This window comes from Patagioenas fasciata, chromosome 6 (assembly GCF_037038585.1).
Source record: "Patagioenas fasciata isolate bPatFas1 chromosome 6, bPatFas1.hap1, whole genome shotgun sequence".
In the NCBI taxonomy this organism is placed as follows: domain Eukaryota; kingdom Metazoa; phylum Chordata; class Aves; order Columbiformes; family Columbidae; genus Patagioenas; species Patagioenas fasciata.
This window is the reverse complement of record NC_092525.1, coordinates 14,508,900-14,533,058: the sequence shown is the minus strand read 5'-3', so window position 1 is coordinate 14,533,058 and position 24,159 is coordinate 14,508,900. Positions and strand designations below refer to the sequence as shown.

At 44.5% G+C, this 24,159-nt stretch overlaps 1 protein-coding gene across 1 annotated transcript; it reads right to left on the bottom strand.

Moving 5' to 3' along the window:
- Positions 1-1,950: 1,950 nt before the first annotated feature.
- On the bottom strand, positions 1,951-22,696 carry AXDND1 (axonemal dynein light chain domain containing 1). Its single transcript, XM_065842683.2, has 25 exons — positions 22,600-22,696; positions 21,763-21,944; positions 21,295-21,395; positions 20,573-20,699; positions 20,390-20,475; positions 19,367-19,423; positions 19,137-19,242; positions 18,422-18,543; positions 17,784-17,924; positions 17,254-17,358; positions 16,517-16,637; positions 15,812-15,913; positions 15,116-15,282; positions 14,198-14,261; positions 13,535-13,769; positions 11,034-11,247; positions 10,315-10,408; positions 9,419-9,627; positions 8,307-8,403; positions 7,163-7,333; positions 6,186-6,311; positions 5,906-6,034; positions 4,650-4,741; positions 3,633-3,784; positions 1,951-3,168 (listed from the first exon to the last, which is right to left on the bottom strand). Exons 1-25 carry the CDS (start codon positions 22,694-22,696, stop codon positions 3,050-3,052), a joined length of 3,216 nt encoding a protein of 1,071 aa, XP_065698755.2. The 3' UTR covers positions 1,951-3,049.
- Positions 22,697-24,159: the final 1,463 nt, after the last annotated feature.

Sequence of the window (24,159 nt, the reverse complement as noted above, 5' to 3'; positions counted from 1 at the left end):
ACAAGGAGCAGGGGTGGGATGCGTGTGAGCAGGGGGTTGAGGGAATAAGGGTGTCATCCCTTCACAGGGCCCTGACACCCTAAGGGCTGGCCTTGGGGACTGCTCCATCCTGCCCCGTCACCTCGGCAGGAAGGACAGACTAGCCCCTGTGTGTTTAAATGCCCCCACTCCCAAACTGAACAGCAGGGCAGGTGGGGTGGGAGCCCAGCAGTCGCTGGGGGAACAGAAAAGGGCTCAGCAATGAGATTCTACAACAAGGGAACAAGCTGGGTCCTGTGTCTCATAGCATGTCTCCCTGGATATATGATTTCGGTCAACACCCATGCACACAGACATACACGCACAGGCAGACAAGGTGTTTAGCCCTGGTTCTAGAACAGGAGGAAAAGTAAGAGGAGGGAAGGGCAGGCTGTGCTGCTGCTCGCTTCCACTGGGGGGTGAGGCAGGACAAGCTCTGAGCTTGTGGGTGTCTAAAATATCAGAGGAGACCCTTTCAACCAGCTCCCACTGAGCTGACAAGGGGGAATCCTGCTCTGCTGGGGATGAACCAGTTGAGAGCCTCGAGAACACAATACTTTTCCCTCCTGCAGCTGCCTTGGCAACCTCTACACACAGGGAAGGAACAAAGTCCTCAAAACTCCTGTGTAGCTCTCCTGCCAAAAACTATTTGAAAGGACCAGGAATGTACAGCTACTGCAATCCTTTCCCTTGGCAAAGACAGCGAGCACTGTCAAAGGAAATACTGCCGCACTCACTTTCTCTGATCCTGCTGCCATTTGGGTGGACCTCAGTTCTGTTCCTGCCCTTTTACTTGAACTGCAGCACCTCCCCTCACTTCAAAGCAGACATCCCCTGCACAGCCATTACCAGAACCAACCTTCTGTTACTGGTGCCCTGTAAAGGCCAAGACAGAGGGCACTTTGTGGCCTTTCTCTTAATTGTCCACATTGCAGTTGGCCATCGCACACATGCCTAGCAGGGGTTACCCAGGCAGTTGCTCACTCTTGTATTTTTACTCATTTTTCCGGTCCCTCTTTGCCTGCTGGTAACACTCACACACATTAATTGGTAATATTTCTGTTAAATGCAGCTGTGTCACAAGGATGGCATGCAGGTACTGGCTTAATACTGCTGCAAAAGGACAAGGATCCCACTTGTACTAAGTACCACATATTCTGTATTTAATCAGCCCCTTCAGCTCCCTGGAGTCCCTTTCTGAACACTCAGTGCTCCACAAGTATTTGCAAGCCTTTTAACAGCAAGGACATGCAGCAAACTGTCCTGGGAAATGGGAAACACCCACCTGTGAAATTATTGGAGAATCACTCAAGCTCCAGGTGTAACTTGACATCCATCCAAATCCTTCTGCCCCTGCAGAGAGGGCTGCAGGATGGTTGTGGCTCCTGCTTGTGTGTCTGTAACAGATCTCAGGAGTGATCCACTCATGGAAAACTAGCTCTGGGAAGCGGAACAGCTCTGTGATCTTCCACTGGTGAACATGAGCTGTGTAGTTACTTCTCTAAGGCTGGTTCTGGTTATTTTCTCATGCTGCTGGAATAGGCACCTGTTTCCCAGCCTAGTGCTAAAGGGTGAAAATACTACATGGAGTGAGCTGCAGATGATCCCTTCTCTGGTCAGCTCTCTGGCTGCATTTCTAACTCTGTGTAAAATGATCCATCCTTGGCACATCAAGGACTAACACCTCTACAGATAATGTCTCAAAGGAATGACACTGCCTGAAAAACAACTGTCAAGAGACACACAGCACTGCACCAGGGCACACACATTAACCTATTTGCACCCATACCTGCACAAGTCAGGCATAGTTTTTTCAAACATGTAACTTTTCTGCAGTTACAGAAAAGGCAAATGATAGCTAAGAGCATCCTCAGTTCCAGAGAATACACCTTGCTCCAGCAGGATCTTCTGTCTTTTACATATACAGAGCTGGCAGAAACTTGTCATTTTACCTTCAGGAGAAATTACATTCAAAAAACCTTGCAGAAGGAAAACAATTTAAAAATGTAGTTCAGGATTAGTGATATATGATGTTTCCAAAACAGTATGTACTCTGGGGGAGCTGGCAAGGGCTGTCTGAGCTGATGTGATTCCTGATCATTTCACTGCCTGCTCTTCTGAGCCAAGAGTGGATCCAGCTGCAGAGTGACACTGAACTTGGGCAGTTCCACTGGCCTTGCAGAGCTCTGTAACCACAGACTGCCTTGGGTTGGGGACCTGACACAGTCTTGGGTAGCCAACTCGCTATTGAGCCTGTAGGGGTTACTGTAATGCAGAGCCAGGGGGTCAAACACAGAAATCATGGGGAGATGTAGGATGCATTTTAAATGCCAGTCCAGTGCACCAAGATGGCAAGCTGGCATCATCTGAAGTCTGATTTTGTGACCTTGTTTGCGGGCAGCTCTCCTGTGGCAGCAATTTGAGAAAGTAATCCACATCATGCACAGCATCAGGCTGCTTCATACTTTCTGAAAGAAGGATTATACCTTCAAAAGAAGATTCAAATAGAAACAAAAATTTGCCTGTACAATTCTGTACAATTTCTTCCTTACCAGTCTAGTAGTCATCTGAAAGTCCAGAGGGTGAAGGAGGTACCCATAATCAGATACACAACCAGGCCATGCTGGCACTGAGAAGAAAAGAAACCCAACACTTTATATGAGAGGAAAAAGGTGCAAATGACTTTTATTTGCATAGTCCAACAGGGATGAGGCTGAATGAGACAGTAACAAGAAGAGACTGATAAACACAAAGAGGAGGCAAGCACAGGGCAAGGGCAGGGGATGAGGGTGCACAGGCAGGAGAGATGTGGGTAGGAGCAAGTTAAGGTAGCAATGGTATTACGAGGAAAAGTAAAGATAGTAGAACTGTGGGAGGAGGTAGAGGACAAGCAAGACATGTGGAAGCAGCAGAACCAGCTAGTAGAACAGTGTAAATGCTGACATGGCACAGAGATTTTGGGGTAGTGGATGAGAAGTAAGGCAGCAGATTGGGGGTGAGATGCTACTATGAATGGGCACCAAGAAACTACTCAGGTTTTGCTCTTCTTTAATGTTTGCTTTTTTTTTGATTTCTTGGACTGGCCAGAGGTAGAAGCTTTGGGAGATGAGCAGGTCTTGACTTCTGAGACACTTTCTTGGATACATTCTTCTGAAATAAAAACAACAAACCAAAGCCATTAAAAATACCACAGAGTAAAGTTGTGCCCCAGGTATCACATTCTTAACAAACAGATTAGCTTCTCCTCCCACTTTGATGCCAAAGAGGTAGGATATACTGAAAGACTAAGGCAAAACATTTTATTTCCTGTTCTTTGTCCTTTTCCTCTTACAAGGAAGATGAAGCCAATTACACTGACCTCCTAGATATAGACCCTGTGTTAGATGTCAAAATCAAAATTATTTTAAAAACAGACCACGTTCAGCAGTTATTTCTGTCCCATCTAGAGTCATGGTAAAAGCCTCCTTGCTTGGGCTCTGACAGAGTCCAGACAAAACCCTAGAATCTGCCCAGGAGAGGGTCATGCACTAGATGAGAGACGAATGAGGTGTCCTCTAAGGTTTTTTTCCCCTCTCAGAGTCTAGGAGAGGGTTCAGAGTATTGATTCTCCTGACCTTGCTCTTCTTCATGTATTGCTTCTGGGATGACTTCCCCCTCCTTCGCTAGCTCAATCTCTAGATCTTTGATTCTCTGCAGAGCTTCTTCCAGCTTCTTTTCAAGATCTTCAGATCTCTCCTCTGCATTCTGAGCACGGATCTCTCTTTCCCTAGAACACAGAAGCAAAAATAATGCTGAAACCTGAAATCTAAGCAGTTGCTGGCAGGATACCTACAAGAAAGATTTAGAAAGCTGAAACATTCAGTAGGATTGACAGATTCTATGAAGCACATTTATGGTTTCAGAGAAGGGCATTGTTAAAAGATCTATAAAGGACTTAATGTCACGTCTATTTAAACCTTGCAAATTGAATTAATTTTAAAGCTCAGTGTTTGCCAGCAAAGGGTAAGATGCTGATCTTCATTGTGCAAGGATAAATACAGAGTGCAGGCAATTCTGTTAGCAAGGTTAATGAGATGGACTTACCCTGGATGATACAAGCTCACAGACAAAACAAGAAGTATGAGTGAATGCAATTCAGGGTGCCCAAGCCTGTTTAAGCATAGAAGTCATTACCAAACCCAAACCTTAATGTGGTTCTGCACGGAGTCGGTTGGGTGTCCCTTCATTGTGTTCCCCCCACGTAGGCACCACATTGCATGGCTGAACCTGCCAAGTTCCTGGGCACTAGCAGGCCCTGGAAGTGCTCAGCTGTGTTCACACAGCACCTTGAAAGTGCCACCAGGACCTGAAGTATTAAGAAACCTCGCAAAAAACCATAATGGGTACCTCTGCAACATACCTCATGAGTACACAAAATGGAAAAGCTGCACGTAGATGAGGGAGAGCCGACATTGGTCATGTCTTCAGCTAATATAAATCACAGTCAATGGCTCAAGACAATCAGAATGGAAAGAAATGCAAAATTAAGCCAACAGACACTGGATGAAGCAGAACCTTATCAGGGAACAGAACAGCAGAACTTCCCTGCGATGAAACCCAGCCCAGCTCATGCTCCAGCCACCAGTACTCACAGGACTTGCGCTTGCAGATGTTCCAGCATTGCCAGGGCTTCAAACTCTTTCTGAGAAAAGGGAGTCGAGGGCTTGGAGGCAGTCATCTCCCTCTGGTTGGAAAAGCAAAACATTCTGTAAGTAAACATGAAACCAGCAATGCAGCATGTCTCAGTGTGCAGTCACAAGCTCCATATCAGCAAAACATGTAAAACCAGAGGCTAGTTCAGACACCGAGCTGATCCCGGCATTAAAAATAGACTAAAATGCTTTTCTGACGCAGACATGAAAGTCTCACTAGCTCGTGGTCTTGGGTTGCTGATGCATTCACTGGATTACAGAGGTTGGAGCTGGCTGTAGCCTGACCAGGAGTGGGAAAAAAATAAACAAAACACAACAAAACAATATTCAGAGAACAGAAAGAGGCAGCTCCTCACAGGGCCCACAAGGCATAAGTCAGTTTTCTTCATCCGAAGAAGACAACCAGGGTTTTTCTGTAAAGGTAACTGTTGAAAGGCTCGTACTCGAAGCTTTGGAAGGTAACTGTGGTTTCCAGGGATTCAATTCTGTGAAGCAAACCAAAGACCATCCAGAAACCCTCCTGTGTCTCCCAATGTCACCCTGAACTAGCTGCGCAGTTCTCAAGCATGAGGGACAAGACATATTCAGCAATGCAGCACACTGAAGGAGTGGGACCATCCAGGGACAGTTTGCTAAATCTCCACAATTCCTGCACCTCTGGGCTCCACTCTGGATAACAGATCGCCCAGGGAATGACTGCAAAAGGCAAGTCTATGGCCTCTGAAGAGCACACTTAGCAAAAAGCACTATCCCAAAGGCAAGTGGAGAAAACAAGGACCTAAGAGGCAGAAAAACCTGAACTTCTTGCTTCCCTGCTGTTCTGTGATCTCCCTGAATCTCTGAACCCTCTTCAACTCCTTCCATGTGCTCAGCACCAAAGTGTTTTCACCATCCCAGTCTCTGCAGATAGTCCTGGTTCACACTACACACATCACCTGTCATTGGTCCCACAGAAGTTCTGCACTGTGGCACTAATGAATAGGTCAAGAGGACAAATTACAGCTGTGACAACTGTTCTAATGATTATATAAAATTGCAAGAAAAGAGAAATCGGAGAGAACACCAACACCTTGCACTGCCCTAACAGGTCTGGCACAAGCATTAAAGGTCAAATAACAGAGTCTGTGCAGACAGCTAAAACCCAGCTCCAAATCTCTGCCAACAGGCTAAGTCATTGGTGCAGCGGAGACGCTTACCCGTGTAACCGAAACTATGTCTGACTTCAGAGACTTCACATGGACGTTGGAGTCATGTCCGACATATCTGATCATGTCTGTAGTAGCTTCATTGTTACCAGTCAGAGAATCTGCACCAGCAGCTGGCTGCTGCTGAGGGAGAAAAAGAACAAGAAATTGGAGATACCACCAGCCTAGTGGCATTTGAGGCAGCTGTAAAGCCACGTTTCACATTGCATACACTGAGCAATAAATAAAAATGCCCTGCTGGAAAGTAGCATATTGCAGCTACTACAGTCACCTGCAAAACAGCAGTTTCCTCTTTTACTTCTGATGTTTCTTCCTCTGTTATGGCATCTTCAGCGTCAAGTTCTTCCTGAGTTGAGGAAATGAGAGTGTCCTTAAGCTTAAGATTCAGCTGCAAATCCTGTAAGGCACCATAAGGATGGGGTTAGTAGCGTGCCCTCTTTGTCCATCCAAATAACCGAGGCAAAGTGAACTGATCTCTGACTTTCTCTTGCACATATTTAGACTTGGACTCCAGCCACCTAGGAGATCCTGAGTAGGAATATATTTCAAATCACAAAGGAATATACTAATTACTGAATGTTACACAGGCAGGACCCCCTGCAGCACACCTGCTTTGTATAGGCCATGGCACAGAGAAAAAGAGAGGAAGCACATGAACTATAGCACTGACCGTACACAAAGTCATGAACAACGTCACTTTACTTGGGCATTGAGTTCAGAACTGATGCAAACAAACTGTTCAAGACAATAAATCTAAACCCATTTCCTCATTATTTGAATTTAGCCTGTTTCATATTAAACTAGGCCAATGACAAGCCAACCATCTATAAAACACATCTAATTGTCACAAGCAGTGTCAGACATCCATCTAGCCACATAAGGAATTAAACTAGAGGTCCAGCTCAATCTCCTGGGCAAGGCAACCACCACCATTCCAGCCAGAGGCCACCCCAAGGGGTGAAGCATGAGCTATCCCTCACCATGGGGAGCTGATCTACCAGTGGGATAAAATCTAACTCCACGGAAGCTCTTGTTTTGCCTCAGACCTGCCCTCCCAGGAAGCACTGTGGTTTTTAACCAATTTATAACCATAACACCTCAGCTCTAGCTGCGGCTCTGAGTGCGTGCAGGTCCCCTTGCTAAACTTTCCCTCAAAGGGAACAGTCGACGCTTCCTAAGGAAAAGTTTTGAAGCAGATCTTCATTCCAACTGGTTGAACATAGAACAGCAAATGCAGTTTATATATACCTCCGATCCAAAGAGGTTCCTCTGTCCTTCCTCCGATCCAAAGAGATCTCTCAGTTCTTCCTCTGATCCAAAGAGGTTTCTCAGGTCTTCTAAATGTAGAAGGGAGATATGAGTGCCTTTGATCTTTGAAAGGAGAAGACTACATGCTTGAATCCAATTGCAGCACTCAGCCTAGGAACACATAACAGAAAATAATTATTCAGGGATTATTGAGCAGACAAAATAGCATTCTCATATTCATCCAGACAGTTTAATAACTCTACTTTTCTGTCTTTGACTGTTCCAGGCACCTATCTGGACCCTTCCATCCTCAACCTACAAAGGAAAAAGAAGACATTTCTCCAGGCTTTCAGACATGGCATCTGTCAGTGGCTAATCACTCCCACCAATTAATTCCTTCAACAAGCTCCTCCTCAGGCCAGTGCAGAACATCCCTGTTACAGCTGCTGTCCCAGCCCATGTGAGGAGAAATGAGCATAAATCCCAGGGGTTAATTTTTCACTTGCTGAGGTAACACAGAACAGAAGAACAAGTATTTTCAATCCCTGCAGAGCAGTTTCTTACATTCCTTGGAGCAAGACCATTTGCCCTGTGCTGAAGGAAGACCTGGGTTTCAGGAAGGGTTCACCTCTTACATTTGCACAGGCAAACCTCAGCTAAACACTGGTGATGTCAGTGGTAGCAATTAAGAGCTTTACACGAAAGTGTAGAATAAGAAGATGGCAGGTAGGCTAGTTGACTACAAAAACTTTCGACGGCATCTGTATAAAAGTATATTGCACCAAGTACCTCCAGGAACTCCTAAGTACACTCAAATCGGGATGTACATGGTTCTGACAAGCTTTAAACCAGAGATAAATTTACTGCCACCCATATGAAATAAAATATCACAGGAGAGCCCTTATATATGTACCCTGAAACAGGGTAAGAAAAATACTGAAACTGAAGATGACCTGATCCAGGTTTATCATGGTTTCCAGGATTGTGGAGTCAGCAGGAAACCTGGGGAACCAGGGTAATCCACTAGAGTAGCAGGAGTCCTTCTTCTTGAAACCCTCACATGTATTTTCCTCTGCCTTTTACAAAGCAGATGCAGTCCCATCTACCCCAGATCTAGAGAGCTGTAAACACAGGCACCTTTTACCTTGATCTTATTCAGCTCCTTCAGCTCAAAATCAGCTTCTGAATCCATCTCGGCCCGTTTCTTTCGTACGATTGCATCAACAACGTCACGGCAGCAGCTGCAAAGATGCAGAATGTCATCAGTCCTGCAGGAATGCCTGCAAATGCTTTATTTCCTTCAGTCAGGAGCCTGCTGCTGTCAGCAAGGCACAGGAGACATCTGTAGACCTCTGCACTAGAGAAGTCTCCAGAGAAGCAATCCTCACCGGCTCCACTCACACAGTAACCTCCCGGGCATTTCGCCTGTGCCAGTGTTGTACTAACCCACAGAGGACGTGTGAGCACAGACCCTGAATCAGCCAGAGGCTTTTCTCCAGGTGACCTGGACTGCAGACTTGCTGCCTCTACATCCTCAAGGTCACCCTCAGAAGTGTTGGCAGAACCCATGCATGTTTTGTAGCTGTACTAGATATAGAGCAGGCGCTGCCATTTCTTTTAGGTGTTCCTATCTTATTAAGCTTCTTGGTACAGGACAGACATGGACCTGTTGGATAGGGGCCAGAGCAGCCACAGAAATGATCTGAGGCTGGAACAGCTCCGCTGGGAGGACAGGCTGAGAGAGTTGGGGTGTTCAGCTGGAGAAGACTCCAGGGAGACCTTATTGCAGTCTTGCCATACTTAAAAGGGACCAATAAGAAAGATGGGGACAAACTTTTTAACAGAGTCTGTTGCAATAGGAGAAGGGGTGATGGTTTTAAACTACAAGAGGGGAGATTCAGGCCAGACACGAGGAAGAAATTTGTTACACTGAGGGTGGTGAGAGCCTGTCCCAGGTTGGCCAGAGAGGTGGTGGATGCCCCATCCCTGGAGACATCCCAGGCCAGGCTGGACGGGGCTCTGAGCAAGCTGAGCTGGTGAAGATGTCCCTGCTCATGGCAGGGGTGGCACTGGGGGAGCTTTGAAGATCCCTTCCAACCCAAACTGTTCTATGACTCTGTGATTTAAGACCTGGGAAAAGATCCAAGGACAAACAAATTGGTGCAATCTCTCACCATGGTCAATCTCTTGGCATATCACACTTTTTTTTTTTTTTAGAAAATCCCCTTGAATTAAATTGAAAACTTCTGCTGATACCTGACTATAGAACCAGAGTGTCTGCACATCTCTGCAACCAGCTCTTCAGCTTCATGCTGCAGCTTATTAACCCTCAGAAGTCTGAGCTCCTCATCCATCTCAGTGTCTGACTTTTGTCGTGGGGGACACTCCCAGGACAAGCGATCCGCTGCCAGGTATTTCAGCAAATTCACCAGCCACATGGTCAGGTTGTGGTGCAGTTCTGTCACCTGTGCAAAACATCAGAGCAAATCTAAACCAGTAATAAATAAATGGTCTTGCCAAGGAGTCTCAAGTCAGTGCATTTCACATAAGTCAACGTTCTACATAATTCCAGTTGCAAACTGACCTAATGACAGAAACATTCGTTTTTACCATTTTTTCTCACATGTTCATTCCCATTACAAACACATATTTTCCTATCACAGATCTGTCCTTCTCCTAATTCTTGTTTAGGATCATACGCTGCTTATCAGCCACGTGGCGCTTTCTCTTTTCCAGAATTCAGCAAACAAAAAAAATCACACACTACACTTACAGAACATTTTAAAAATGCATAGTGAGAGCTTCTGGTCTGCAATCCTGGGAGAGAGAAGAAAAACCACGGAAAGCCAGCAGCCACAGCAGCTCTCTGAACAGGAAATATCGATGTTATTCCAGGGGAAATGCTTGCTGAAGATGAAACAATGAATTATGCTCATGTACTGTATAGGAGAACTCTCAGCTATTTTTAGAGGTGTTCTCCTCTGCTCCTTTAGTTGTGTCTTTTGTTTCCCAGCCAAACTCAAACAGGAAAGTAGGTGTCAAAGGAGACACGAGCATTACTCAACTGCAACTCTGGCCAGTTGGAAATGAAAGGAAAAGCTGAATACTACACATAGTGCTCTTATCCCCAGCACTTTCAGGCTTGTACTTACTCTTTCAGTAAGATACGTGACTTTCTTCTCAACCTCAGTATTCAGAGACAGAACCCATTGCTGAATCATCTTAAAAAAATCTCTAGGTACCACCCTAAAAAAAAAAACAAAACAAAACCAACACACACACAAATCCAGAAACAAAGTGAACTCTAGTGCACCAGACCCAAGGATCTTCTGCCTAAAAGACACAGTTTGCTGCCAAACTCAAGGAAAACAACGTATTTTAGAACACCATATGCTGGAAACATGACGCAGGCATCTTTGTTAATGCTATAGTTGCGGGCAAATTTGTCATTTGCAAGTAATCTCTTAATATATGTTATGCCCATGCTCTGCAAATAATTTATTTCCTGATGATATTTACCAAGGACAATGGAGCACCATGAGGAGGAATATGCCTCCACAAACCTGAATGTAAATGAATCATATATTCTGTTTTTCCTTCAAACGTCAAGATTTCCAGAGCAGGTGGCAGTTCTGAGGGAGACAGTGATGTTCCAGGAGCGATACTGAAGCCACCAACTGTTTCCACAGAAATTGTCAAATCAAAGCAAAAGAAAGGCAGTTGCCAATCATTTTAACACTTCAGCTGATCACATTTATCCCACTGCCAGTTTCCTGCACCAGGATCCCCACAAAAGAATATTTCTCTTTCCTTACAAGTGTAATTTAATGTACAAGGCCAGCACAGACACAATTAACACCTCCGTCCTTACGGGAAATGTGGTTTCTCATTGCTCCCAGCTTGATGCAGCTGGCTGGAGCCTATACAGCTCATCGCTGCATCCATCTGGGCCAGCCACGCAGGAATTTTGCGATAAAACACCTGCAGCTCTGTTTCATTGGTGCCAGAGCCTCTCTTCAGCTTTTGCACTTTGAATAACCAATCTTCCATACTTTTCAGCAAAGCTGTCAAAAACTTAATTGTGCCTGTGGAGGAAGAAAATACAAACCTTTAATTGCAATACTTGCAGTCAACAAAAATGAAGCTGGATTCAAAGAGGGATGCCAAGGGGCAATGAACAGCCTATGTGGGAACTGGCTATGCTTAGGACTAAGAATGAGCTGTTAAGTAAGCACTGAATTCACAGCAAACTGAAATAAAACAGGCTTGATTTGAAGCCCTGGCTTACTTTCTTGTCTTGGCAGACTTGGCTCCTTCATTGCATAAAGGCTTAATGTATCACTTTTTCAACCAGTTTTGCAGTTACAACCTGATTCTTCAAAGATGCAGGTGATACAGTGTGCTAGGATGTGCAAAAGTGCCTGGACAAGGTAGTAAATTGCTTGTTCATTCACTCATCTGGCACACGCTGATGGATATTCCCTGGCTATGGCGGAATATGCTTGAAATGTAACGATGTTTGCTCTTGCTATCCAATGTTTAAGCTTTCTTTAAATCCTGGTTAGGTCCTGGCCTCCATGACATCTAGTAGCAAGGATGGCACATTATGCATGTGAAGGTAATGAGAATTTTTTTAATATTTCAATTATTTTGATGCATGACTTGGTTTGCCCACTGTACAGCTGTGGGGTAGAACTGGTTAACGTCTCTGCTCTGGACTGGGAAAAGCGCAATGAAGCAGTGTTTGGATGTCCAGACAACAATCTTATTCTCACAAAAAAAGGTAAGGTACGCTGTGAAAGCTCTGAGAAGTGATCAAGGAAGACTGAATAAAAGCGAAGACTGAATAAAAGCAAACACCTTAAGCCAAACCTCATAAATTTAATGTAAGTCCTCTCTTATATCTCCTGTCTAAAACAATCTCATAACTCATTGTTCTCTCTGCATCTCTAATCGTTGTCAACAAATACCAAACCCTTTGTATTTCTGGCATATACTGCTTGAGATCAGGTAATGAGATCCTAGAAGATAATAAATACTTCAGGTAACTGAGAAATACTTCAAGTAACTGAGTTCCATTGCCTTGCAGGGCAAAATTACCATGTTGTGTATGTTGTCTCTTACCTGTTCTTTGTAATCTCTTTCATTTTCACTGTTTCTTACCAGAGATGCAATGTAAAGAGAAGGGATATCTTGTCTTTTTTACTGAAAGGCCATTGCATTACAATGCAAAAATGAATCCAAGCCATTCAAAACACACTGCCTTGTGTGGATCAAGAGAATACCTTTCCTGTAGTTCAGTTCCCAAAGCTTTTGTTAGAATAAGCTAAGATCCCTTTTTGGGGACTTTCCTGGCTGAAGGAGGTTTGCAGCAGATGTCTGTGTTGTCCAAGCCCTTTGCTCAGATCACAGATTTAGGCTTCTGACAACCTGCTGTTAACTTTTTGCCATGCTGGTGTCTGACCAATTATGATCCCATTCTTCCTTCTTTCTATCACTTTCTAATGAGAGCTACTGGGAATATTTAATTCCTTTACCTGTCTCTTAGGGTGGACAGACTTATCATTCTACCTCAGCTTTTTAGTAGGCTGAAATATAACATATAGCATAAGATAATGTAGGGAAAAGCACAAGGATAACCCTGAATGAAATAATAAGATGACAGTATGTGAAGCAGCTTAGCAGACATGAGCAGCAATTCCTGACAGCACATGTTCAGTTTAGTTTTAGCCTGCTAAAAGGTAATAAGCTGATTAAAAAACCAGAGATGAAACAATTCTGGAATGAGTCAAGGTCTTGCAGAGGCAAAGGTTGAGAATTTTAGTCGCAAATTACTCAACATATTTGTTATCTTACACAGGACATAACTTCGTATCAGCAAAACCCACATTTATTTACCTACTTTATTATGAAGATAATTCAATATCTTGATGAAGATACCTTTGTATACATGATAAAGCAATAAAAAAAAGTATTACCCTCTGAGACAGTGTTACCTGATTAATGATTTCCAAAGTGATGTTTTACTTTACATTTTAAATATCCATTCTTCCCTTTTACATTTATTTTCTTTTCCATGCATTACCTACAAAATCACATACCGCCCACGCTCCCTCTGCACACAGCTTCCCCGTGTTGTATCTGCATTGCATGTTCTTTGCACTGCATCACATTTGAAATTTCAGGTATTCCTCCTACGTGTGACTGAAAGCTAATTGGAGTTTGCCCCTTGAATTCTCGTGATTCTCAGCACATATCTGGGGGTCAAACTTTAGCGTTGGAAAGAGCCAGTATAGATTGTGTCCTTTATTACACACTACTTCCAGGGCATTCTCAAGGAAAGGCCAAACTGCAAAATGAGTCATTCCTTACCATTATTCCCACTTATCCTTATATTGTATTGCCGGTAGAGTTCACATGTCATTTGGGTTATTTCTTCCAGGGCAGTGTGCTGTGGAGACAACGCTCCAGTAGAGTCCTTATGTCGATTCAGCAGCGTTTGTCCCAGCCCTGCCCAGTGCTCCTGCAGCCTGACAGCGCTCCTCAGACTTTCAGTCCTTCTTAGGTAGACCTCCCCTTTGAACTGCTCTAGATCTTCTTCCAGCATCTGAAAGAAAAGCAGTAAGCTTGTCGTGCCCCCAAAAGTTGGACCACCCCTTGGCTGCAGCAGAAAGGTGATGGAAATCAAGTAAGAGAAGTGTGAGGAATCCATGAGCGTAAAGATGTCACAGTGAGTAAAAAGCATAATAAATTGGAAACTTATTGGTGACAATGCTCAGTGCTTCTCTAGATTAATATCATTTATCGGTCACCAGAGCTGTCAAATGCACAACTAAGTTTAATGCGCTGGTTGAACCATGGTATTGCCAATTATAACTTCTCATGTGTAGACCCTTAGCTTAAGCTAAGTTTATGCTGATGTGTTTTTGTTCACATCTGTGATGGGCACAGATGCACACTGGGGCTCAGCTAATACATGGTAATTTGCTGACCAGATACCACTCCATAATATGTCTGACCCCTCCCAAATCTTACATTCATCAAGTTCTTGATATCTTGTAGGATTTCATCCAGTAGCTTTTCATTCATCGGAGAGGAGCTAAAGTAGAGGGAAAGAAGGGATGAGAGCTGAGAGAAAAAACTCCTTTAGTAGCCAGTGTAAAATCAAGAGTCAAGATATATTCTATGCATATGAAGTTTGTGACACAAACTGTAAATTGAAAGAGAATTAAAAAGCACCAGGCCCTACTCAACCAGAGATTTTTGTTCTCTCACTCAAAATAACACAAACACTGTGTGTCAGTTAAGAAAATACATACTCCCAGCAAGGATGAAAATCAGGCTCAAGCACATATTGAAAATTCAGGCGTTAACAACTCTGTGATTGAAACCTATAAAGTGATGTCTCTTGTCAATGTACATACTGGGTGAATTTTTTGTATTTTTTACTTGCATTTAGGCTTTGTTTTATTTAACATATCACAATGAATTAACAAAAAGCTTGCAAAATATAATCACCTTAACATACAAAATTACTTTGGATTTGAAACCTCATGTCTCCGAGTCTCATTTTGTGTTTGTACATGACAGAACTGAATGTTCTATTGAAGCATTAATGTGTGTGCATTCAAGTTAAAATGAAAAACTAAACAGAAGAATTCTGTTACAGCAATTACAGCTGCACAAAGGACACTCTGGCTCACAGCAGGAAGGCACCAGCCTTGCTCCAGCGAGTTCAACCCCAAACCCACCTTCAGTGTTACCATTAGAGATGTGATTATCAAAATACGTGCGTGGAGCAGAAAAGTCGAGCAGTGAGGGATGTGCAGATTGCACCAGATCTCACCACACCCGAGAGTTGGTGCACTCTTTGCACGTGGCCAGTGAGACCTACTGTCGTGAGGCAAAGGTTGGGGTTCCAACTGGCACCCCCAGTCCCTTTGGGCCACTCACGGGTCACTGTGATGGAAGTACTGAAGCCACTTGTTGAGGCTGCCACAGGCGATTTGCAATTTTCCCTGGCTGGACTCCTCGGAAAACTCCATTTCTGCTTCAATGCGAACCACCCTCTCCCTGAACTGATCAATCTCTTCCTGCAGATCAGCCATGTCTCTTGTGTCCTGCAGGCAAGAAGGTGGGGAAATGGATGGTTGTCGCAATTGTTTTGATCTGAGCTGGAGGAGTTCTCCCTTTGCTCTAGCTGTTTTGAGATACGCACGTATTGGAGATCTGGGAAATGTCTGTAATTCCACAGCCCAGCCCTCATATACCACTTGAGAGGGGGGTAGGGTGGCAGACCCTCCCCACGCATGCCAGAACTGAGTTCTTGACTCCTTGATGCTTATGCTATTGAGATACCGTGTAGCCCCATACCTATGAGGCCAGAATTACACTAGCCTGGATCTGGTTTGGTTTTATGGAGAAGGTATGGGGAGAGGGAAGAAAGTCACAAAGAAATAGGGGCAACAGAGAGTTGAGATCGGGAAAAGGAGACTTGGAATAAAGACAGAAAAGCAGAGTGAACTCATTCAAATTTCAATGTTTGCTTGAAACTAGACCAAGACTCGCAAGTTCAAATAACAGCCATAGAGCTACATATACCCCACATAGACACAATTTAAACAGGTACCCATCACAGACAGGCCCTACCTTTGAGGCCACGAGGACCATGAAATGCTTGAGAATGTTGGTCAGTGTTCTTCCACTAACATGGAGCCTGCGAACCAACGTGAACTGGTTTCTGTCTATTATCTGAAAGAAACATCATCTGCCTGTTTTCTTCTGAGAGGAAAGGCATCTGACAGTAACAGGGGAGCTTTAGCATAAATGAAATGAACATGAAGTGGCTGAGTCCCCTTTCCTCTTAATTAAATCTCTGATGTCCCAGACAGGCCCAGAAGTTCTGCTAATAGATGTTAAATTTAAATGGGATAAAGTAGGAGATCACAAACAACGCAGACACACAAACAAGGAAGCACAGAATGAACCAAGAATGATATCTTGTGAGGAAGTGTAAGTAATCTGGCTATGATACTGTAAATTATGAGGAATGGGTTTGACTAAGAAGTTTCCTATCTCTGAATGGAAATACTAGTTTCATAGAATTTCTTCCTGCACAGAGTCTGGAGATCCATACCAAAAGTGCTATGCGAATTAACTGTTTCTGTTCGAAAAACGTACCCATGGAATACAAGAGAGCTCAGCATATTTATTATGTCAGGGCAGGTATGAGATGTATTACTACCCAATCACATTGAATGAAAATGTTCTTTGGGATGAAATCTGTCCTTGGAACAAGACGGCTAGCAACGATGGCTTATAGCTTGCAAGGTGTGACTGATGTCCTGCACCTACCTTCATAGCCAGGTCACAGGCAGCTGAGATCCAGATGTCTCTCTCTTGGGCTAGCAGCAGAATTTGCTGTTCCAGTCGTCGTCTCTGTAACTCGTATAACTCCCGATACTCTTCCAAAAGGCTAGAAGATGGGAAAGACCAGGAAATATGTGCATACGTGTTTCTCATTCATGTTTAGTGTCTTTCTCCCAATTACTAAAGCTTTTCTAAGTCATCTCCTCTTCTCCCTTCCTTCCTCAGTTACTTTCCACACAGCCTGTAAATTCACAGCTCCTTTTACCTGAGCCCCTACAACACCTTTCTGTTATTTTCATTGTAAGTTTCTGATTAAAATGAATACAATAAGTGAATGCCTAAGCACTCACCACAGCTCTGATATCAGCCACCTAAATCCTCCATTTCTTAGGTACCTGAGGACATCCACAGGCCCTGAGAAGTTCAGAGCTGCAGGCTCTGCTAGACTACGAAGAGCTCACCAGCTGTGAATATGGGGTGAAGAAAAGGGAATGTCACCATCTGGGCAACAAATGTAACTTTCACATTTTAAAAGTTTTGAAGAGCTTTCTATACCTTTGGGGAGTTTAGGACGTATCACAGAATAATGGCATTTGTCATAAACAGCCGAGTTCTCTTCCCCAGAAGGAAATCAATCCTCACCTCTCCTTCCCAACAACCCCAAGAGAGTGATACCAGCACACTGCAGAAATCTCCCAACCTCAACTTAGAAAGCAACTTACTTTGCACTCTCCTCGGCCTCCTCCATGGCCACAGCCAGCTCCTCCTGAGTTTCTTCTGCTTCTTTGCTCATCTCACGGTCATGCTCTTGTACCTCGCACAGCTCACTGAAACAGCAGGGAACAGTCCTAATGCAACTTAGCCCAAGCCTAAGGTCTCTTCCAGACACAGCCTGGTGGGCCCTACGCTATAATGCAGGGGTCTCTTCCTCCAACACCATCATTTCAGTGTAGGGGTGAAAGGTGTCTTGAGCACCTTTTCGCATGCACATTGCTCCGACAGCCCTTTCTGCAGTCCCCACCAACAAACCTCCAGTGTGCTAAGGAGAAGAGGTGGCTTTGTCATTATTTGGCACTAAGAGGGTGTAGAGAGAGTATGAGGGGGGGCTCAAGTGTGGTCCCTGTAGCTTTGCTCCAAATCCTAACACCCACTTCATGCTTCTGTGGGAGGAAAATTAGAAAAATTGGACAAAAATCAATGGACTAAGCCTAGGGCATAGAGATAATTTCTTAGGATCAAGCAGGATTCAAACCTGGCCAGCTGTCCAACAGATTCCTTAAAATAGAGAAGTTCTTCTGTAATATGCGTGTCAACCAACCGCTGTGCCATCATTTTGTTGTAGAGGGTTTTGATCTGTTCAGGAATCCGTTCCATGAGATCCACGTATCTCTGCCTGCAGTAAAATGAGTAGAAAAGGGTATTTACCCAAGAGTGCAGAGCTGTCTTATGCCATCTGAAGACCCTTCCCTCTCACTGCCCAGGAGGCAAACTCTTGAATGTTTGGACTGGGGATTTCAAACACTCTGGAACAATTCCATTGCTACAAAATAGTGGTAATCTGAGCATGGGAACATCAGCTGTGAGGGAAGTACCAGCTATTCTATATGTGATCACTGAATGTCACACCAATACGGTGGCCACACTCTCAAGGGTGGTGACAGTGCCACTGACTTCAAGCTCCAGGTTATTAACAGAGGCTCGTTAGTCCTGGTTGTTTACTAGGCAAGGAAATCCTATGTCACTCCTGGCATCAGACCCCACACCAATTACATGGTGACAGGCTGGCTTTGCTGGACATGAACATAAGGAACAATCTGCAATAGTTAATGCTGCTCCTGAGAGGGTTCTGCCATAAATCAAGAGGGGGATTAAGGGCTGGCCAATGATGACCTGAGCTTCGAAAGCAGTTGTCCTCTCTCCACACAATCCACGCTGACCTGACGAATCAGCTCATGGAAAACAATGTTGTAGATGTTCTGCTCTGCTTTTATCAGCTCCAGCATTTCATGCAGCTGGAAAAACACACAAGAAAAATCACAGCCTTACAAAGCTTGGCCAGCCTTTAACAACAGAGATTAGCACAGATCTCTCATTTCTTCTGAAGAAAGCCTCCCTTTGAGGACAAAGCACTACTAAATGTGTAAAGGGGAAGGAAAGAGCCATCCTGCATGCATTCACAGGTTTGTATTCAAATGTGTTATGCACTATCCTGACTACCCTCCTGTCAACAACCATGGAAGGTTCTCTGCTAATTCCAGCTATGGCAACGCTCTATATTTTTCAAAAATCCTTCCCCATCACTGTGCAAGAATAACAGAAAATAAGATGAAGCAAGGTACGGATGTTCTTTGACACCTGCTTTTTAGCTGTATGAAGGTTTCCGATGGCCCATTTTGTAACACAGCAGCCTGTCTCCCAATGAAGATATAAGACAGCTAATGCCTTCGTTCCACCATAGTAATAATGCCAAATGCATTTCTTTCTGGCTTGGGCAGAAACTGGCTGCTAGCAGGAACCTTAAGCACAGCAGAGATAAACACTGGGGAAAACAGGATGTTATTTTCTGCAAACAAGAAAGTTTTTCAGGTACAAGCAAGTTATCCACCTGTGAAGGTCCTGTTACTCTGATTAGCTTGTCTACTCCAGCTTTTTCCAACATGCTGTCCATTGCCTCCATCAGCTGGATCACCTCTAGCCTCCCAGAAGGTTTTCTGACAGACCGGAGAGAGAGACATCATTATTCTGCATAGCATATTACAATGCTTTCCCAGGAACTGAAATTCAAACAGCTGGGTTTTTTTTTTCCCCAACAACTTCACGCAGGGTAGTGCTTACATGGATGGGAACAGCCGCAGTTTCTTTTCACGGTCTTTGAGCAGTGTTGTGTATTTACTGAAACAAACACAAACATTAGAACTTGATCACAAAGCGATCCTCCCAGTACTAGCTACAGGATCCCACTCTCTCCTGGTACTTCGTTAAGAAGTGACCAATGTGTTTAAAAGTTACTGGTAGGGCTGGAAAAGCATAATGTATCCACATCACCCACACCCAGAGACTGATTACAGGAAACCATTGAAATAAAAAGATAATGTTCTTTTATGTCATGTTGGCAAACATATTGTGCAGATTTCACTCCTAATCCGAGTATTTTAATCCTTGAACAATGAGAAAGAACCTCCTCTAAACGTAGTAAGTTGTCCAGAGAAACCAAGGGGGCTCTTAGTGGCATTTTTTGGACATGGCTTGGTAAGTTTAATTCAAAACTCACAGCCTGGGAAAAAAAAAATCCCAAACACAAAATAAAAACTCCAGAGTGGTTAAACTCAAGATACTAACAGGCCTACACAAGAATAAAGTCAGAATAAGAACTACCCAGAGCCCACCCAGCTTTGCAGCAGAAAGCAATTCTAAGAGAAAACCAGAGAAACTAACAAAACTTTTTAAAAAAGCCCAGACAAACAAAAACCAACTACCATCACCCCCCTCAAAAACAAACAAAGAAAGAAAACCCCAAACAGTAGCAACTTCCAAAAGTTGCCTCCAGGGATCAAATTGTACTTCAGCTTCTACATTCATGTCCAACTACCAGAACTCCCCCAAGCAGCAGCACTTGTGTGCAGCAAATTCTCTGTTGGACACCCCAAAGCAGTGGGGACAAAGACATGGAGGGAGATGTTGCTCTGCAGGGTTCACTACAGCCTGGTCATTAGCATAGGATTTGCATAACCTCCCTTTTATACTCTCCTCTTCCTGATGGTGAGAAGTGTGTTTGGGCAGTATCCTTGGTCTCTTGTCACTTTATTCCCCCGCACTGAACAGCTGAGGACCAGCCCTTGTAATGCACAAAGCACTCACTCATCGAAGTACTTCAGGGGCAAAACTCCCCTGTTCTTCACAATGTGAAATTCCTTGGGAACCAGACTATCTGCTAGGGTTGCTTGCTGGGGATGGAAAAGAGAGAGCGCACAAAAAAATCAGCATAAATGACATGGACGTGCTCCTGGTTCCTTCCAGAAGAGGGGACAGAGGAACACTCACAGGAGGACATGGGACTGTATCAAGGCTCCCTCGCTGGTGCCAGTGACTCCCAGCAAAAGCACTTCTGCTGGCCATTGCTTTCTTGGCTTCTTGGCCAGCTGCAACATCACACAGGTAAGAGACATCCCTGAAATGGAGAGGAAGAGCTTGTTCACTGACCCATCCCGCAGGCAACCCACCAGTCTCTCACTGCCAGCCTGAGCCACATGTGGGTTTGTTCTCCTCAGCCCAAGACTCCCTCCCCTGGGTCAAAAAATACAGACAAGATAATGTTTCTTAGGCAGATTAACCTTGCATTGTCCATTGATTTTTTGCATCTGCTGCCAGTGTCCTATTGCATACATGTCCAACGTCCAATAGAGCAAAGCATTTCACTTCCTCGCACCATTAAGCATTGCTTATTTAAGAAGTGTAAAGCTACTCCCTGCTAAGTCCATTAAAGCCAGAAGAGCTTCTTTTCTTAATCATGGATCACAGAGCATCCCTGTGAGCCTGGCATCCTTTGGAAGGATGGTTCCAAGGCTTGCTCATTTAGCAACTCATTATTCCCAAAACATCTTTCCCTCAAATCTCTCCAGCCCGAACTCGGATCAAACAGCTGGTCCATTCATCCAGCCACATCAAGCAACACAGTCACCTACCAGAGGAAAAGACCAAGGGTCTGCATTCCAAGCTCAAGTGTCTTTCCATTGCCCTGGGTTCCTTATCCCTTCTTTGCTTACCTTCCAGCACCCGTCAAACTGACAGGGTGGTCTGTCAGGTGTCTCAACTTGCCCCGACGATTAGGATAATGCCAAATCCGATCTGCGGTTTGCAGGCAGCCCTGCAGACAAGGCACATGTGGCTGTTACTTCTTAGCGAGAAATGTGCCAAGGAGCGGGGAGAGGGAAGGGTGGCTGTCTAAACAAGCTCTGCATTATTATTTTTGTCCTGGAGCTACAGAAACTGGTGTAGACAAAATAGTCTTGGCAAGGGTTTCACGGCAGCACCAGGGTGCAAGCACGTTTTGCAGAGACTGGCAGGCAGCTCTTTGGATCTGCATCAAATAGCATAGTCAGAGAAGTGAAGTAATATAAGATAGATTTATTCTACAAGGCTGGCAAACTTTCCTTTTTGCCCAGAGAGCAAACACACACCCAATGAAGAGGTGATTCGGTACAGAAAAAGGGAAGAGATGGAAACGTGCTCACCTTGAAGCCCATTGGGGTTTTGGTGGTTTGTGGGGACTGTAAGTACTCTAGGCTGTAGAGAGAACTGCTGGCACAAGTCAGGCTTCGGAAAACCTCCTCTGGAACAAAACTATGCTCCAGGGAGGAAGAAACTGGCCTGATGGGGTCAAGCATCCTTGAGGTACCCCTCAGCTTGGAGATCTCTGGAAAACAGCATGTCAGAATGATTTCAACAGCATTGATTCATAGAATCATTTTGCATCAAGTCCAACCATTAACCCAACACCAGCACTAACCCATGTGCCTAAGAACCTCATCTATATGTCTTTTAAATCCCTCTGGGGATGGTGACTCCACCACTGCTCTGGGCAGCCTATTCCAATGCCCGACAGCCCTCTTCAAGAAGAAATTTTTCCTAATATCCAGTCTAAACCTCCCCTGGCACAACTTGAAGCTGTTTCCTTTCATCCTACTGCTGATGAAAGAGAAAGCAAAATCAATGATAAAATACAGGGTCGAGAAAAATGGTGACAAAGTGTCTGTTCCCTTACCCCAAATCAGGATCTAAATCACAAGCACTGAACCCCATTTTTAGATAAACCACTGGCTGCAGTACTGCAGTACTGTCAGGTACACAGACCCTAAGAGATGTTCTAGACCACTGAAGATCATGTATTTCCTTAAGGCCATTTTCCTCCGTGCAGATTGCTAGCAGCCAGCTTCATCCGAAGCTATTAACACCCTAAAACTGTCTAAATAAAGGCAAAACTTAACAGCAGGATGCTCCTCTGCATTAAAGAGAAACTGGAAGGACGAAGATCAGACATACAGCCCCCACGGCCTCCAGTCCAGCCCTACCTGAGGGGTTTGTGCAGGCTGAGCCTGCCCACAAGGCACCGCTCTCCTTCCTTCCATTAGGTTTTGGTCCAGGAACCGGCGCTCCAGTTGCAGGCATGGTGAAGGTTTATTTTATGTTAATGCTTAGCCAAGGAAATTTGCAGTAATACGTGATCTAGAAACAGAATTAAACCCGTGATTGTACTTCACAGGGTTAAGGTGGGTTTTTTTTGTTATTTATTGTGGAAAAACCCCCTTAAACACCTGATACAACACCCATCAGTTCAGGAGCTCCTGATGCTTTGCTACATCCTCCATCTACAAATGGTGTTAATAACAACTGCTTCTTTTCTACATGTATCTGGGCCAGAGATTTAATTATATTTGTCTCACATTATTAATATCACCACTTTTTCTTCTTAGTAATACCTTAGCAATGAAAAAAACAAACATATTTCCACTAGTTTCATCATCTCCATGAATTCTCTTCTGAAGCCTTTTCCCCCCACTAGCCTTGCCAGTATGTTTTTTGTTCTTTATAAATGCTCTTAGTATTAACTTTTTGACCTTTTTATCAGTTGTATCCTTGTGTACTGTGGTTTCTAATTAGCTTAACTAAATTTCTTTGCCTTCAGATAGATGTTTGAGGGTGTAGGTATAATCTAGGAGTAATCTTGCCAGGTGGTTTCTTGTCTTGCTGCATAAATGGTTTATTTGAAGGAAAATACAGAAGTTCGCTAGGAATGCCTGACAGACAAACTTTTTTTCCCCCTTCAAGAACTCTGTTTGACAGTACATTACATCCCCACCAGAAAGAATGAGATTAATGACACTGTTCTGAAGCAGCTACAGTTTAAGGACAGAGACAAGACTTAAGAGCATCTGGTACACAGCTGGAAAATATCACATCAAGTTCTTGGCACACAAACCCTGTTCAGGCCCAAAATAAAGGCAGAAATCATGAACATGATATGAATTTGGCAGCTGCTCCAGTTTAATATTTAAGTAGGGAGAGGCTAGAAGCTCTGGCCTGTTCCAAGAGCTATCAGCTCCTTCCCCGTGCTCCTCTCCAGCACTTCCAAGGGCGTCCCCTCTAGCAGAGAAACCATGGCTGACACGCAGCCTATAAAACCCCAACTGTCCTCAGCTGGGTTTTAGCCTTGACATTCCCTGCTGCTTTTTAAGGCCTGAAGACAGGCTTGTGTAAAGTTTCTTCCTATGCACCCAGTCAAGGAGATCTCCCAACCTCCTGGAGCCCCCAGGCCTAGCTCTGCCCCAGCAGGGTCATCTCCATCCCGCTAAGCCTCCGGCCGCCCCACAGCCCTCACTGGTGCTCCTCAACCCCCCCAGACCCCAAAGTTAGGCCAGCTCCCCCCTCCTCATCTGGGGAACAGCAGAAGTGCACCCCCATACCTGCTGGCAGCTCCTCTCTGGCTCCATCACCATGGAAACGCTGAGCTCCCCCCACCATGTTCTGGAAGATTCTCTCCCTCCCCAGCTCCACAAGGCTCATAGCCCCCCCATCTTCTCCCCACGGCAGCAACCCTACACCCCCAGCCCCACTCCCCCCTCCCCAAAACA

Bases quoted from the DNA above. Each gene is read 5' to 3' on its own strand.
- AXDND1 (XM_065842683.2), bottom strand. From the start codon at position 22,696: ATGCCTGCAACTGGAGCGCCGGTTCCTGGACCAAAACCTAATGGAAGG. The intron at 18,544-19,136 runs GTGGATAACTTG...GTGTTTTTCCAG, and splicing joins GAGTAACAGGACCTTCACAG to CTGCATGAAATGCTGGAGCT. The intron at 4,742-5,905 runs GTAAGCGTCTCC...TTTTCCAACCAG, and splicing joins ACATAGTTTCGGTTACACGG to AGGGAGATGACTGCCTCCAA.